The sequence below is a fragment of the Strix uralensis genome, chromosome 6, assembly GCF_047716275.1.
Source record: "Strix uralensis isolate ZFMK-TIS-50842 chromosome 6, bStrUra1, whole genome shotgun sequence".
Lineage (NCBI taxonomy): Eukaryota > Metazoa > Chordata > Aves > Strigiformes > Strigidae > Strix > Strix uralensis.
This window is the reverse complement of record NC_133977.1, coordinates 17,791,919-17,808,367: the sequence shown is the minus strand read 5'-3', so window position 1 is coordinate 17,808,367 and position 16,449 is coordinate 17,791,919. Positions and strand designations below refer to the sequence as shown.

The 16,449-nt window shown below is 37.4% G+C and overlaps 1 protein-coding gene across 14 annotated transcripts in view; it reads left to right on the top strand.

The window, feature by feature from the left end:
- Nucleotides 1-16,449, top strand: part of NBEAL1 (neurobeachin like 1) — a 91,478-nt gene that overhangs the window by 26,905 nt on the left and 48,124 nt on the right. For 12 of the 14 annotated variants that reach the window (XR_012629448.1, XR_012629447.1, XM_074873021.1 and 9 more), the window contains 10 exons: nucleotides 457-538; nucleotides 728-855; nucleotides 2,832-2,914; nucleotides 5,087-5,172; nucleotides 6,367-6,673; nucleotides 7,630-7,736; nucleotides 11,167-11,253; nucleotides 12,702-12,785; nucleotides 14,292-14,390; nucleotides 14,495-15,075. Coding sequence is in view for 12 of the 14 variants with exons in the window: in XM_074873021.1 (XP_074729122.1) it covers nucleotides 457-538; nucleotides 728-855; nucleotides 2,832-2,914; nucleotides 5,087-5,172; nucleotides 6,367-6,673; nucleotides 7,630-7,736; nucleotides 11,167-11,253; nucleotides 12,702-12,785; nucleotides 14,292-14,390; nucleotides 14,495-15,075 (1,644 nt within the window). In the remaining 2 variants the exon portion in view is untranslated. Of the gene's footprint in view, nucleotides 1-456; nucleotides 539-727; nucleotides 856-2,831; nucleotides 2,915-5,086; nucleotides 5,173-6,366; nucleotides 6,674-7,629; nucleotides 7,737-11,166; nucleotides 11,254-12,701; nucleotides 12,786-14,291; nucleotides 14,391-14,494; nucleotides 15,076-16,449 lie in introns of those variants that run through there. The other 2 variants (XM_074873022.1, XM_074873028.1) reach the window with 2 other exon arrangements.

Sequence of the window (16,449 nt, the reverse complement as noted above, 5' to 3'; positions counted from 1 at the left end):
GATTTATTTATGTTCTAAAATAATTTTAGATGTTTGTTCTCCTGGGAGAATTAAAGTGAATAAATGCTTCTAGGTAATATGTTTGCTAAAGTTTTTGAAAGTGTATGGAGTAGTAATGTGGGAGGAGTGGAAGTTACGGTCTTTGTTATCAGATGCCATTTCTGAGCTTTCTATTTAGAGTGTCCTGGGAATCTGCTTAACCTTTGAAACTCTGAATTCCAGATGGAATTGGCCTACAGCAGCGTGGCTCAGGCCTTTTTTTTCCTTCCTGTTTGAAGAAAACTTGAGCTCTGTTACTGTTACAAACATTTGAGTACATGCAGTCTTTTGGAGAGTATGTTTGAAATGCTGATATACTTTTGTATGATTATAGATAGAACACTAAAACAAACATTGTTTGAACTAGCCTCAAATGGTACACTGTGTCCATTTCTGTGGTTTTTGTTGTCTTCATAGAAATTTGGCTAATGTGGAGGAGATTGGGATGTGTTCATACATTAACCATGTTATCACCATGACTACGTTATACATTCAACAGGTATGTGGTTAACAATTCTCATCTGTTATTTTTGCCATCTGATACTTTCTGCTCCTGCTTGTATGATCTGCTTTTTCAATAATAGTGTGTGGGGAACAGTTTGTGGGCTCAGAACTGTTCTGGAGAAGATCAAGATTAATTTTCAACTTCTAGAAAACTTCTGACCACAGCTTTCTTTTTTTCCCTCAGTTAAAAAGCAAAACAAAAGAAAAAGAAGTGGCAGATCAGACCCCCATAGAAGAATTTGTGAGACATGCATTGGCTTTTTGTGAAAGTCTCTATGATCCATATCGAAACTGGAGGCAGCGAATTGCAGGGTATGTGTGGACTAGGACAGGATTATACATAATGTGGTTTATTATAACTTTAGATAAATATGTAAAGTTTCTGACAGAACTACTGCTGCCTGATGTCAAACTAAACTAAAAAGTAGTTACATGTATATTCTGCTGTTGCATTTTTACAACTGCTAGCCTTGAGCACTTGATACTGTGTTTTAGGGTTTTTTTTCCCAAAGATAACACTCTTCAGAATAGCATTAATGAAATAGTTTTTCTACCAAAATTAACATCATGAAGCAGGTGTACTTGAAGGTGAACTTCATTGCCACCAAAGTTGTCAGGGTACTAATACCTCCTGTTCCATTTAGTGGAAAGCTGAGTTTGTGAGGCTTTCTGAAAGGTGGGAGTTAGAGCCAAAAAATCGGCTTTCTGAGCTGCTTAATTTGTCATTCTAGGCACAGGCCCTGTTCTTTGAAACTGCTAGTGATTCACTTTATCTGCTATAACTGGCTCTTCAGAGACCTCTTACAAATTTCTGTGAGATCTTTTTCATGTACAGTTCTCCCTTAATAGCCCCAAATTAATTACAATAATGTTAAATGTATATAGTCTTTTATAGTTAACGTGTTTTTCTGCTGTGTGTACAAGGGCTGAAGTTGTTGTTTGCTCCTTGCTGCCATCATTCAGAGCTGCTTTTCCTTTAGGTCCTCAATTTTATTTCCATCAAGACCATTTTGACATGCATCAAATACTGGACCTGTGCATGCATATAACTAAAGGCATAGAGAGATCATAACTCATGTTACCTAGTCTTGTAAAACCTCAGGTCCATTCTCACAGCATACATTCTGTAGAGCTAGCACTGTATTTGTGCAGCAAGTCACTTGGCTGACTCTGTGCAGAGTGGGGATCGCATGAGCTGTGTACTTTGACTGCTGGGGTTTCTTTGTAGCTTGACACCTGCAGTATGCCATAACACTGCATGGACTGCAGGTTTCATGAGGCTGTTATGGAAACAAAAGGTAGTATTCTCAATAACAGCTTAAATCATTGTGCACAAAATTTTAAAGAGCACGTAAGGATCATAACTTCTGGTATTTTTGTGCAACATGAGAATTCCCCTTTCCTAGGACTGAGCATGAATTGACACCAGTTCTCACATATGGCTTGCCAGCACACTGGTAAGCTGTTTTCAGATTCAGTGTAGGTAATGCCAGCACATCTCATGCTATTTTAGGTAGAGTATACGTACTCAAAATCAGTGAATTTACAACCAATGAAGTTGCAGAATTTGGCAATGAATTAATATAATCACACCACAGAAAAGTGTTATGCTTTTGGAAACTGGATATGATTTAAATACCTTTTTAATATTAAATTTGAGGGTAATACTAAGAGGTGTTTGGTTGTAACTGACCAACATGAAGGTCCTTCCATTGCTTTCTCCTTTCAAAAACTGGCCCATTTTTCTAAACTGCTGGAACAAGGAAGCCAAAAGAAATGGGGAAGGCAGACCTGGTTGTATTAGGGCAAAAGAAGTTATTGAAGATCACAGTATAGATATATTCTATGTTTGAAAAGAAGTTTATAAGTGTATCAGTAGAATTAGATCCCTTTAATTTGATGGTGGGTCCCCCCGCCCCAGTGAACCCATAATGATGTTTTGTGTCCATTTCAAATTGCATGGTTAATAAATTTGCCAGTCTAGCTGGTAGCTTAGTTACAGTAAGGATGGACTAAATAACAGATTGCTGGCTTTTTTTTTTTCTTTAAACTATACCATATTGTAAAAAATTAAGGTATTTCTAGGAGCAGAACAGTAAATATGGGATTAGCTGTGATTCATTGTTTCAGGATGAAATACTACTTTACTATTTCATGATCCTGTAGGCAAAAGATAACTCCTGATTTTTGGCAGTGTTTTCTATTATGAAGTCATAAATTAGTAAGTAAGTCATAATCAAAGGTATCATATCTAATTTCTTTGGTGTATCTTTTTAATGTAATTGCAGACGCTTCCTTAGTACAGTTGAAAGGAGCAGACAGAAGTATAAACCAGCTTCCCTCACTGTTGAATTTGTCCCTTTCTTTTACCGTAAGTATTATCAACATCATGTTTAAAAAAATTATCTTTGGAGGAGTGTACTTAGTGATTCCAAGTTCCTTTCCCTTAAGAATGTAAAAGCCCCTTGGTTTCTGAGGCTGAAGTCAGTTGCTTTGTTTGCTTGTTTTTTGCTCTGACCATCACCATCTTGCCATTCTTACTCATCCTTGAAAGCCTGGGGTTTTTCAGACATTCATTTGTGGTTTAATAGGATTGGTTCTGTGAATTGCTAACTTTCCCATTTATTAGGGTACATATAGTGATTGCACGTAAGATCCCTGTAGCAACTGTCATGATAGCTCACATGGAAAAATAATCTTAGGAAAGTGTTCATGCATTTTGTTTCTTAATATTATTTAACATCTAGAAAGAAGGAAACTTTGTGCCATCCAACCAGCAAATGTTCCTTGGACTGCAGTTTGGGAAACTGCTCTGTTTTGTCTCTGGCTAAGTCATTAAATATCATGATGGCTACTTTGGAATTCATGTGTTCTTACCGTTACAGATTGGCTGTGTGGAAAAGGAGGACTTAACGTGCCCATGTTCTATAGTTAAATCTTGAGAAGATGGGATGCCCAGATAGTTTGCCAGTTTAGCACACCAAAGTGCTAGTGCCAACAGAATTGAAGCAGAAAGAATATGCTGGAGGGATGGGAGTATGAGTGAAATCAGCCCTTTTTACAGTTATCTGTTAACTCAGCTTTAATTGAAAATAAAAAAGGAAGGTTCTATTTCTAGAGTGGTAGCATTTATGAATTTGGTTTCACTAGGTTTGGGTCACATACTACTGTTCCTTGAGATTCCCTCTCTTTATGTAAAACAGGCTGAAGCCAGTAAAATGCTACTATCTTTGTGCCAGAGCACTGGAAACCCACTCTAAAGGCTGCTACTGAGGAATGTCATCTGCAGGTTCAGAAATTACTGATTAGCTGGCAGACACTCATCTGCTGGTTGGCCAACTGGCAGGAAAGACAGAACAAGAAGTTGCTGAGTATGTGCTTTAGACGTTCTGCCATGACAGCACTAATTTGAGGCTTTTTTGGTCTACCCAACCTAATGATTTATTCACAATCTGCTAGGTACTGCTCTTTTGAATTTGTCTGGGGTTCCCCGAAAGACTCAGAGGCTGCAAGTCAAGGAACTGTTGGAACTAGCAGACTAACAGTGTGATCACCAAAGTTTTGTTTCTGTTGAAGACCAGATTTAAAAAACAGCCATGCAATTTTCTTTTAAAACAGGCTTATACATTCAGTATATAGTCAGAAATCTTACTGGCCAATAGTTGGTAATTATCTTAAAGGTTACATTATTATTTTAATGAATATAAAATTCTTGCATTTTCAGTTTCTATCGTTTGTTTAAAATCTCAGTTTTTACAAACCCAAGTCATTATCAGTTCTATCTCATAAAGTTATGGGAAGTGTTAAGATGGTTAATTCCAAATAAAGTAATCCTTTGTAGTTTGTTGCAGCTACTTTGAGTCTAGTGTTATTGCTATAGCGACAATATCCAGGTTATATGTATTGCTAAGAAGAGTTCCTGAGGCTGTTCATAACATAATTTGTATCAGATATGGCATGAGGAGAGACGCAGGATAATTGTCTTTTAAAGACACTACTGCTAGAAAGGTTACAGACCTGCACAGGCTTCCCTGGGAAGTTTGGCTTAAAGGGAGCAAGCTCAGGGACTGTACTTCTGAGCTACCTGCACTGCATATGCCATTAGACTTTCTGTGCCAAAATTGCTCTAACCTTTGTCATGCTTGCTAATGGCTTGCACATTAGCATGTCCTTCTATGTCTCATTAATATGGACAAAATGGGCTCATTTTACATTATGGATCAGACTGACAGTTGTTTATAGTTCTGTCAGCCTGCATGAAAAGTTTTATGCAGGCTGAAGGTCTGGCCCTGTGAATTCCTGATCAATGCAGTCTTGTCATGTTACTTTGATAATGATGGAATTGATGTGTTTGTGTCTGATTTATGTAAAAGAAAGTGGAGATGATATAGGTGAATTTTTTTTTTTTAATTTGCATGATGAGAAGGAGTAGATGAGCTTTCTTTAATTATTCTGTTTGGTGGGGTTTTTTGAGAGGAAAAACTTTGTATAATTTATATGACTAAAGTAAGGAATCATCCTTCTTTTTATTTACTCCAATCAGAATGCTTTCAAGAAAGTGAACATCTCAAGGAAAGCCTAAAATGTTGCCTGCTACATCTCTTTGGAGCTATTGTGGCTGGTGGTCAGGTAAGGATGTTCCAAGTTCTTTTCAGCTGCTGAAGCCTCCAAATGCCTGTTCATCATTTAAGGCCTATAAATACCCCAAACCCCATAAATGAGAAGAATTTATTATTGACTATGAATCGTTTGTTTGTCTTAAGTTTGGGGTCATTCTGTGCCATAGTATCTAAATGCTAAAAGCTAGGTCGTGCTTTCAAGCAAAGCTAACATCCATTATCTTGGCTCACTTCTCTAATGTGCTACTTAGTCTGGTCACAAGCAAATGTTAATTCTGATGATCCAGAAGAGAGAGCATTTTTAAATGTTAGAAGCAGCAAATGCAGGCACTGCTCCACCAGGGAAGGCAAGCTGAGACTGAGCATGATGACCAGGCAGACAGAGGCAGTTGACCTCACTGACAAAAGGTGCAGTCTCACTATAGCTGAACAAGGTGATCAGAGCAGGTCTGTTGGTAGTAACTAGGATCTACCAGCCCAAATCGCTAGACAAGTCTGTAGTGATGAAGCCTGAGATTAAGCCAGGAAGTCTGGTTAGCACATCAGTGTGGGGATTTGGTCTGGTGATGGTAACTAGGGTCAGTCAAGGGTCCAGGCCCATGTGAATGAGGCAGGTCTAAGGTCAAGCCGGGTAGTCAAGTCTGTGGGTCAGGTTCAAGACAGTACATGGCCAGGCATAGGCATGGCTACAGCGTAGCTCAGGCAGGTAAAAAGGTTGAGAGCCACAGTTTGAATGCAGCTCCCTAGAGAAGTCAGGGAGTCCCTGATAAGGCTTCTCAAAGGTCTCAACAAGGCTGGGCTCAGGGCCCAGACAAATGTTTTCAAAATTGTTTAAGTGTCATGAATCTCATGATCTAAAATGGAAATTCAAGTGAAGGTTTACCTAGAATTAACAGTTTATCAAGGCTACCTTATAAAAATTTTATAATATGCATTTAAATTATATTTCCTTTTCCCTATAAGCATTATCTTTGAAAAAGAAAGCCTAGTTAAGTGAACAAGATGGGATGCATTTTATCTGTAGCCATAAATATGATCTAAGTAGAATGTTTCATATTTATTTAACAATTACAGGAAATTAACAGATGTAATGCTTGTTGCATGATTCAGATAATTCAGATAGAAACTGCTGGTTTAAAGAGGTTTGATTTTGTTAAATTTAGTCTTTTTTCCTTAATCACTTATTTTCCCCCATGGGTTTCAGAGGAATGCTCTTCAAGCAGTATCTCCTGCCACCATGGAAGTCTTGATGCGTGTTTTAGCAGACTGTGACAACTGGGATGACAGGAGCCCTGAGGAAGTGAGCAGGAAGGCAGAGCTGACTCTGAAGTGCCTGACAGAAGTTGTCCATATCCTTCTAACCAGCAGTTCTGACCAGCGACAAGTGGAGACAAGTACAATATTGGAGAACTATTTCAAGTTGCTTAATTCAGACCACTCAGCTTTACCTAATCCAAGGCGATGCAGGAAGTGGGAGAGCAGGTTCATAGCACTACAGATCCAAATGCTGAGTGAGTACCCCATTGTGCAGTTCCTTTAAATATCTCTTGATAATAAGTCCAAAGCAAGTAATGATTGAACCCTGATAGTAATATAACTGAATGTTCTACCAAAAAATGTCCACTTGGCTAAGCAACTGAAAAATTTCAAACATTTCTTCATTGACATTACTTTAGATGTATCCTTGTTTAATCATTCACTACAAAAAAACCAGAAGAAACCGTATCGGATTGCTACCATTTAACCAGAGTGTCAAGGTTCATGGACTGCCAGTCTATTAAAAAAACCCCTTTTGCTAGGCAGCAGCTGACTGCCATCAGCACCTTAATTGCAGAATTAGATGGGCCTGTAATAAAATACCCATGTGGTGGCTGTTTTGTGATAGTTTGCTTTTCAAATGGCATTATTGTAAATGTTGGCCAAAAGTGATGGTCTGAAACAGTTGCGTTAAAGACATTGGATAAGAATTCAGGATTTGGAGTTTTTTCCACTCTGATGGTTCAGAATGGGAAATATAAATAAAGATATTTCTTTTCCCAAACTTTCAAGAAAACTGAGGAATAGTACTGAGGCAAGGAAGAATGCTTACAGTATAAGGCTGCTGTAGAATGCAGAGTAATTGCTTGATGAGGAAGCGTTTGTGTGCTTTAAATAAAAGGCATGCTGCTTATGTACTTACAAATGCCAGTGATTTTAAACAGACCCCCAAAGCAATCAAAGATACTCAGTAGCTGAATTTTTCTTCAGATATAGTAGGTTATGTGATAATTTTTACAGCATCAAAATGTTTAGCTTTAGGCCTACTGCTTTGTGCTTAAAACGCATGTCATTCTTGATCAAAGAATTCACAGCACATAGTTTGTTGTATAACTTTTTCCCCATGTTTTTTATGTAATGTGCAGAAAAAATGCTTGATGGATTTGGGAATTGTTTTGTCTTTGATGCCAGTTCTGTTTTAATTTTATAGATACCATCACAGCCATGTTAGACTGCACAGATAGGCCTGTTCTGCAGGCAATTTTCCTTAACAGTAACTGCTTTGAGCATCTCATTCGACTGTTGCAGAACTGCAAGGTAAATTTTCTCTTATCAGCATATCTTTAATAATAAACGTCTCTTGTAATATTGCAGGTATATTAATTACCTTTATATCTTCCTTCTGAATTAGTTGCAATTTTATAGTGTCTACATACTGGAAGTAAAACTTTGGACCGGTTAGAGCCACTAATGCCATGAAAGATCTGAAAGATCCAAGTTGCTCTAAAATATATTTTTTTATTCCAGTGAAGTAGAGGTGTTTCTTGTCTGTCTTGGTTAAAGCAATTAATGCTTACTTTGAGTCCTCAGCAAAATACCTTTACAGACCCTGCTCAGTCTTTTAAAATCTGTTAAGGTTGTAACTGGAATCAATTCCCCCTTCACCACCTTTTTTGTTTGGGTTTTTTTTATATTCTGTCACTGGATTGCTAGGAAGTCACTTAAAACTGCTGCCAGATGGAGGTCTGAATTCTAATTTGAGAGGCATATTTTTCCATTTTAAAAAAACCTTGCTAGTGTGCCTTTAAGTGTTTCAAAATATTTGAGTCTTGTGTAGCTGACATAAAACATGAGCTCAAGCTGTTACGAATGTTCTTTGATTGTTCTTTTCCTTCTACATAGGATTTAGTGTTTACATAGATGTTGTGTTTTCATCTCAGTCATAGATGGTCATAATTTGCAAGCTAGTGTCTTCCACTGATTGCTTCGTAGATTTCTTTTTCCCCTGTGCAAAAGAACATAAATAATGATGTAACTCTGTGGAATATTTTATTTATCTTTTTGTGATATGTTGGTAGTGTAGCTATTTTGAGCTTTTCTAATGCTAGATATTCTAATGCTAGCTACAGTATGCAATTTGATTCAAATCCATTTAGATTTTGGATTAGAACGTATTTCAGTGCAGTGATATATTAAAAATAAATGTGTTTGGATTATGTCTTAAATGTAGTTATAATCAGTGGGAGAATGCCAGCTGACTTGAAGTGTTTTGAATAGTGTTTGTAGTTTATCTCCTGAAAATACATTGCTTGACCTTTCTATTCTCCTCTGGGAATCTGTGCCTATTTTTGTACTGACCTTGTACTCTATAAGAAATTTCTTTAGTTTCTTCTTAAATCATCAAGCGCTGTGATGTTTACCTGTTCATGGAGACTCTAGCTATGTTCCAGCTTTCTTATAAACAACTGGTGGAATTTAAGAAAGCAGGAACTGCTACTCTATTTCTGCAGCTTGCTCCTTTTATTTTTATTCTGCCTGTATGTATGGCATAAGATATGCTTTTTTTGAGGGATTTTTCCTGTGATGCAGTCTCACATATTAGTGTGATTGAATATCCATGCTGCCAGTTTGCTACATAGCAGGGGTTTTTTAACCTTTCACAGTCCAAATACCCCCAAGTGAGGCCAGGGTAGAAGCTGGAAAGGTGTTATATATTTGTGTTTTCCAGTGTACTGTATCTCCATTCTTTTTCAAAGCCAAATAGCAAGATTAATTTATCTGTGGAACTAGGATTTCTCCTTATTAGCTGGGGGTGGAGACCCTATTTCTAGATCTTTTTTCTTTACTTACGAAAATCTTGCTACTGGATTCACCAGCAAGCTGTGTAAAGTGTGTTCTGCAGCTCTGCAGATAGCAGGAGAGTCCATACACATACCTGAATCTAAGGAAGCTACTGGATCTTCAGCAAATATGAAGTGAAAGGAATTTTCATGGAAAGGAAGAGTAAAGAAAATCCATAGCACTATTTCTGCTATAGATATCCCAAAGAACTTGAGGTATTCAAGGCCATGCTTCTAGTCATACTTCCAAGTCCAACAGTCTTCTAAAATTTAAATTTTTTTCATATTTGCTGGTTTTAAGGCTTATGGGCAAACTGTCTTCCCTTAACTATGTTCTAGGGTTACAGATCTGCACAAAAACTTTTCAAAACTGCTCGGTTAAGTTTTGATGATCTGAAGGTTTCTTTTTGCCTGTGACATCTGAAAAGAGGGCCTGTACTTTAGAGGTGCGAGGAGGTGTTTATTCTATACTGAGTCATTTAACAAGCTGCTTTGTCGGTCCTGAATCTTGTCTCATCTATTAAACCTCCTAGAGGTCAGACTGAGCAAAGCACAATGACCTCTAGCAGTATGCCTGGTTAAAAAAAAAAAATAAAAAATTTCTAGAAGAATTAAAACCATATGGACATTGTAATAAAAATGTGTTCTTCCATTTTACAGGTATTATTAGAATTTAAGTAACCCATATAAGAAATTTGATGGGGTTTTTTTGCATGTCTGCATTTGCTTCTGTTTAATGTTCTTCTTTCCACTTGTTAATGTTATAATCCTCTAAGGCATATTATAGTTATTCTGTAGTGTTAAGTGCTCTTGACTCTGATGTACCTTTCAAAATGACTTGTGTTTCTAACTATGTGCTTTCACACCTATGTAAGTCAAACTAGTATCTTGAGTGTTGTCCTTCTGTTTGCCCTAATTTATGGAAGTTGATATCTCAGGTTGTTCCTCTTCAGAGAGGTTGCCTAACAGATAATGGAACAAAGTGTATGAGGGGAAAAAATGAGAACTGCTTAGTTTTTACCCACTAAAGGAAAGTGTTGTTCCTTTTTTTTTTTTTTTTTGAGGGGACTTTTAAAACATTTCGATGAGGGATTTTTTTTAACACTTTTATAGAATCTAAAAACATAAGATAAATTTTAGTCCTAATTAGGTTACAGCTAAACTTTGCACACAAAGTTACTGCAATCAATTATGAAGATATTTGGGTGAGCTTTAAACTTCAAATTCAGAAACTTACTAGGAATCTAGCTACTGTACAGAGAACATTTTCTTAGCCGAAGATGCAGTATAGGTGTATGTTTGATTTAAAGCTATTTACAATCTGTCTGAATCTTAGGAGGATGGAAGAGATATTTTGCCCTTCTTCCTAAAGATCATTTGCCTCAGAAATTCTGTTGCTGTTGGAAGATTAAAATATTCTGTCTAGGTATCTTCAGCCTTCACCTAGGATGAAACATAAGTGGAAAATGTTGAAACATCTGTATCCATTTCTTTGCTAATGCCCCACTGTTGTCTTTATTTCTTATAAATAAATTTGAGAACCTCCTGTCATATTGCATATTGTAAATGAAATCAGACTTTCTAAGCCAGTGACCAGTATAAATTCTAGCTATATCTGTTTCCTTGTCTCATTGATTACATATTTTCATTTAATTCTGGTGGGGGAAAAAAGCAATTACTATTTAGTAAAAATACAGTGTAATCTTCAGTATTGTAAGAATTAACAGAAGAATAATATTAATGGAGGATTGTGTCTCACCAGTGTGAGAACTCTTTTTTTTTTTTTTTTTTCTTCTTCCTTTTTTTTTGGTATGTAAAATACAAATCCAAGGCAGCCTCCACAGGTTTGGCTGCAGGTAACTGTTTAATGCAATTATTTCCATTATTCTTGTCTCTGTTTCTGACAGCTGTTTTTAAATGCTAACAATAAAGTGGCAGACAAGAGTGAGAAAGACCTTGCCAACAAATTACTGACAGAAATGAATGAGGACCAGGTACCTACCTAACCTGTATTTTGCTTCGGTTGAAGTCAAGACACAATCACAGGAAAATTGATTCCTGTGCTTCACCTTAACCATCCTCTATAAGCCTTCTGGAGCAAGATGATCTTGTGTTGCTGCACACATCAGTATTTCCTGTGCCTGGAAAATAATTTTCCTGAATAACGTATTGAATTCAACCTCAGTTTTATTAATCTGCTTCAAATTGCAGATACTTAGAATAGATTGAGCCTCAGTTATGGTTCTTCTAAGGAAAAGGTGAAGTACATGAATGGAATCCAAATAAATTCTATCAACCTGGTGGTGATTTTTCCTCCCCCCCCCCCCTTCCTCTTTTTTGCTTCTTTGTCTCAGCACTGTGGTGTTTTGGATTCTGGGGCCTTGTTTGTGAATCTCAATGGTTGTATTTGATGTCCTGATTCTTTGCTTGTCATCAAGAACAAGTGTTCACAAAACAATGGACAGGCTGAATCAGGGAGGTAGGAATAGCCTGTTGCTTTAATTTTCCCAAAATATTGTGGAAAGTTTCAAATGCAAATTGTTCTTGTATTTTATAGTAGAATGATTTGTTCTGATTAAAATGTAAAGAAGTGCTAAATACAAGGTATGGCTATCTACAAATTGTGATTCTAATAGCTCTGGCTTTTTTAGAAACTTTTTTAGTGCAACATTCTAACCACATGTAAATGTTTGTTCACATCTAACACTGCCTTCTGATGCTTGACATTTCATTTTCAAAATATGTCTGATATGCATATAATATTTCAGAGATAACAAAACAGAGTATGTTTGTTTGCACAGTTTTGCTAACTAGGTTTACTGATGGATGCGATATAGTGCTCAGACATTTTTGTCCTTAAAACCACCATAGAAATATCAATATGAATAAGAATTATAGAAAAAAAAAAACCCTCAAAAGATGACTTAAATTGGAAAAAGAGATGTTGATCAATGCAATGAAGCTGTGAGTGAGGCAGCCACCTTACTGTGCTGGTGTGACTTATCTCACAATTTGTGTGTGTGTGTTGCGTTGGCGTGTAGGGACTTGGATGGAAAAGAAAACCGTTTACATGAACTGCAGGTGCCTGATTGTCCAGGAGCACACACACACATATGGCGAGAGGTTTCCTAATTTGTTTTCCTCCCTCCCTCTTGAGGTTGTCCATTAGCCGCATGAGGAAAACCTGTTTGTCCATCGGAGTATTTGAAGTGCAATGTGTGTTGTGAATGCTTCTTTCCTCTTGAAGTATGTGGCTAGCTGTCTACTGTTATGTAATTCCTTGTAGGCCTTGGGGTTACGAAATCTTGTCTGGTGGGGAGATGATTTTTGAAGCATGTTAACAAACTCCTGGTTTCCCTCCTGGCAGGAGGACACAGTATAGATTTCAGAGTTGAACTGTCTTTGCGCATTTGTATGTAACTTCTGTATCTGCTACTTTCAGGTGTTTCAGGGACACCTAGACTGCTTGGCAGTGTCAACCATTCAAGCCCTCACAGCAGTAATGCACAACTCTCCAGCTGCTAAGGTAACAGTATATATGCGAAGGTCTGTTTCCAGTTAGTGTTTTTATCACAATATCTTGATGAATCTTGCTCAGGAAGATGAGCAGATTGTGGTCACGCATTTGTGCCAGATAGGAGTAGCTGATTAGCATCCCATATCCCTTTATATGTGTCTAGTGGCTGGACACTGAGCCATCTTTGTGTCAAAACTGGAAGATCAGAGTGTTAATGACTGTTGGAGCCTTTGTAAAGGAAGTACATCATTACTTGTCCCATGAATATTTGGGGTAGAATTAATGGGTATTTGCAGAAATTTTCAGGCAGAAGTTTTTGTGTTGTAGTTTTATCATGTCATTAAACTAACCCAGGACAATATTGCTGTCCAAATGGTGGTCTTGCTGTTCCCCTGCCCCTCCTTTGTAGTTATTCTTGTGATTTGATAAATGCATAGGTTGTGGTTAGTTTGTGAATCTGACTGGAAGCTAAGCCCACAAAAAAATAGTGTATTTATTCTTAGATTACTGACTTCATTAGATTCACCCCATGGTTGAATGATTCCCTAGTCTTGGCACAGGGAAAGAGATGTGGCTACACAGTAGAGACTAAAGGAAGGGTGGGAGTCATCTGATTTGGTTGCTACTTGCAGTACAGTCTAAGTGAGAAACAACAGGGTGACTTATGCTCCTCCAGAGCATTTCTCAGAGTTCTTATTTCTCCACTGACTCTGGAAAGCCTGAGAAGAGTTGTATGTTGGATGTGGGGGTTGGCTGTGGTTCACAAAGGATCAGTAAATTTTTCAATTATACTTCCACTGCAGCATATGTACTTTTTCTTTCCATATTTACCTAAGCAATCATCTCACTTCTGCTGACAGATTCATCCTTTAAAAAAAAAAAAAAGTCTTAATTTCAGTGCAGAATACAGCTGGGAAAAGGGTATCCATTCTGTATGATGTGTTAGCTGTTGACTAACTAAACCATAAATGGATGCTACAGTTTGGATTTTTCTGCTTGATTATGTTTTTTCTTCATGTAAAATCAATTAGTTTTCAGAAAAACTTCCTTGGAACACTTTTCTAATTTTTGAAGTGTTTAGGATGGGTGGTTTTTAATCAAGCTGGTCTTGGAAAATCTTTCACTCAGAAATTAATATCTGAATACTTCTAATTCTCAATGTAATCATTTCATGCTACAGTTTGCATTTAAAAATGAAGCTATTAGTATTTTGTGATAGAATTAACATTTTGATTATACCAAAGCAATTATATTCTTGTATAGGTAATTACTAAAATATAACTTTGATCTTTTATTTGTTTAGTTGCATGCTGCAGTGAGAACCTTCTCATCTGCAGCATGCTAGAGACAGCACAATAGACATATTATCAAAAGGAGATTTCTATCCTGAAAACCACTATTCTTGAATTCTAATTATTTTGTGTCTTAATATTGTGTTAAATTAGAACCTGCTGCAGTAGACAAGCAATTTTTGTCCATTTTATTTGTTACTGAGACTGGGATTTTTATCCTCAGGAGGTCTTCAAGGAGAGGATTGGTTATGCACACATATATGAGGTACTAAAATCCTTGGGTCAACCCTCACGGGAATTGCTGGAAGAACTCATGAATATGGTGAGAGGTGCTTGCTTTGAATGCTAAAATGCTTACATCTTTTCAACAGTACTTCTAGCCATATTTTGTTGTACTTCATGTCTGAGTTCTCTGCTGTTTTTCAGGCTGTTGAAGGTGACCACATGGCTGTTGGGATACTAGGCATTAGTAATGTCCAGCCCTTGTTGCTGCTTATCCAGTGGCTTCCAGAACTAGAATCACATGACCTGCAGATTTTCATCTCAAATTGGTTGAGGCGAATCTGCTGTATTAACAGACAGAGTCGTGCCACATGTGTCAATGCAAACATGGTCATCCGTATCATTGAGACACTAAATTCCCATTCCGCGCTCCATTGTACTTGTGCAGAGAACCTGATTGCCCTTCTGGGCTCTTTGGGGAGCCAGTCAATGGGCTCAGAAGAACTACTTCAACTAGTACGGCTCCTGAGGACTGAGGAACCAAAACGAGCTCACCCTTACGTTGTTCCAGTGATGCGAGCCATTCTAGCAATGGCCCGAAAGCAGGGCATGGCTAGTGCCTTGCAGTATTTCAACTTGTACCACAGCATGGCTGGAATTGCTGTTCCATCAATTCATAAGTGGCCAGGCTCTGCATTTTCTTTCAACGCTTGGCTCTGCCTTGACCAGGACCGGGTGGACCCTAGCACGACTGGCAAAAGTGGCAAGAGGAAGCAACTCTACAGGTATAGTTACTATAACGACTTCAACAGTACAAATCTAAGTCATCTGTTCCCTGTGGCATATTATACCCTATGACATGTGGTACTTTCGCTTATCTTCAGAGAATGCAATATATAGTGCTTAGTTTGTGAAAGGGAGCAGTTTCATCTGTCACCAGAGCCAGGCTGTGTTACAGAAATAAACATGTGGTTTCTCAGTTATAATGCTTTCTTGTCTACAGGTTCAATATCCATAACCCCAAATTGTGTTAAGGTTCATAGCTTAAACAAACAAAACAACATTAAAAAAAACCCCAGCAACCCCCAAAACCCCCACCCCAAAATAGAACAGCCTTCCCACTGTTTCTTGTAAAGATAATGAAATCTGTTTTCTATATGAGAGCACAATGAAAAGGATACCTTGATTTGTTTAAATAGATGTTGATGTGGATGGTTCTTAGTATAATTTAACTTTCTGGGTACATTCATCATCAAACAAAATGCAGAATGGGGGAATACTAGTTGAAGAATCTCTCGCTTCCTTCAGTGCATGTTACTGCACTGCAGTTTCAGGGGAAATGTTAAGGAGTGCAATTCTGGTTGTAACAGTATTTTCCAAACCTCTGTGTCTTAGAGTGTTACTTTTGTTTGTTAATAACCATGGTAGCAGGTGGAAACCCCCTGGATTTCTGCGGCTGCCTTGTGTATTTGTATAGCACAGGCCTGATGAAGGGTGCCATCTGATAAACTGCCACAACACTGTTTCCAGAGTTTGTCAGTGTGTCCCACTAAAGATCTTAAGTAGACTAGTTCTGGAAAACTGGAGTGGAATTGCACTGCAAAGTAAAGCTGCGATTTGATTTCGATGTGTTGATATTATACCAATAACTGACTGGTTTTCTATCATGTTACATAGAATTTTGAAGACATTATTCTAGTTCTGGTAAGCTAAACCAGTAGTGTGTTGAAATTAATACAAAAAAGAGGAAACTTAAAATTCCAATTTCAGCTTGAAATGTTAAGGACACAACTGAATTAAGATAATTAAAATTGTCTAGCTGCTATGTTTTACAGTGTTTAATTGTAAGAAAGCTTATGTCTATTGAGATTGTCTATAATATTCATCCTTTCTGTGTGTGTATTTATGTGTTACCTTGATAGATGCAGGCATTTGATAGCAGTTAATGCATCCACTTGGAATAATGGTACCTAAGGGTATGCAGCAGGTTTTGATAGCAGTTCACAATTTGTATATAATTTTTTGTATTCAAGTACCTAAAAAATGAAAGGTTTCTCAAGGCAAACCTGTGCTTGCAGGGCTTATTTATAGATAGCTGCTTACAGCTGATTTTCTTCATTATATGAGTGAAATAAGAATGACTACATTTACATTTTGCA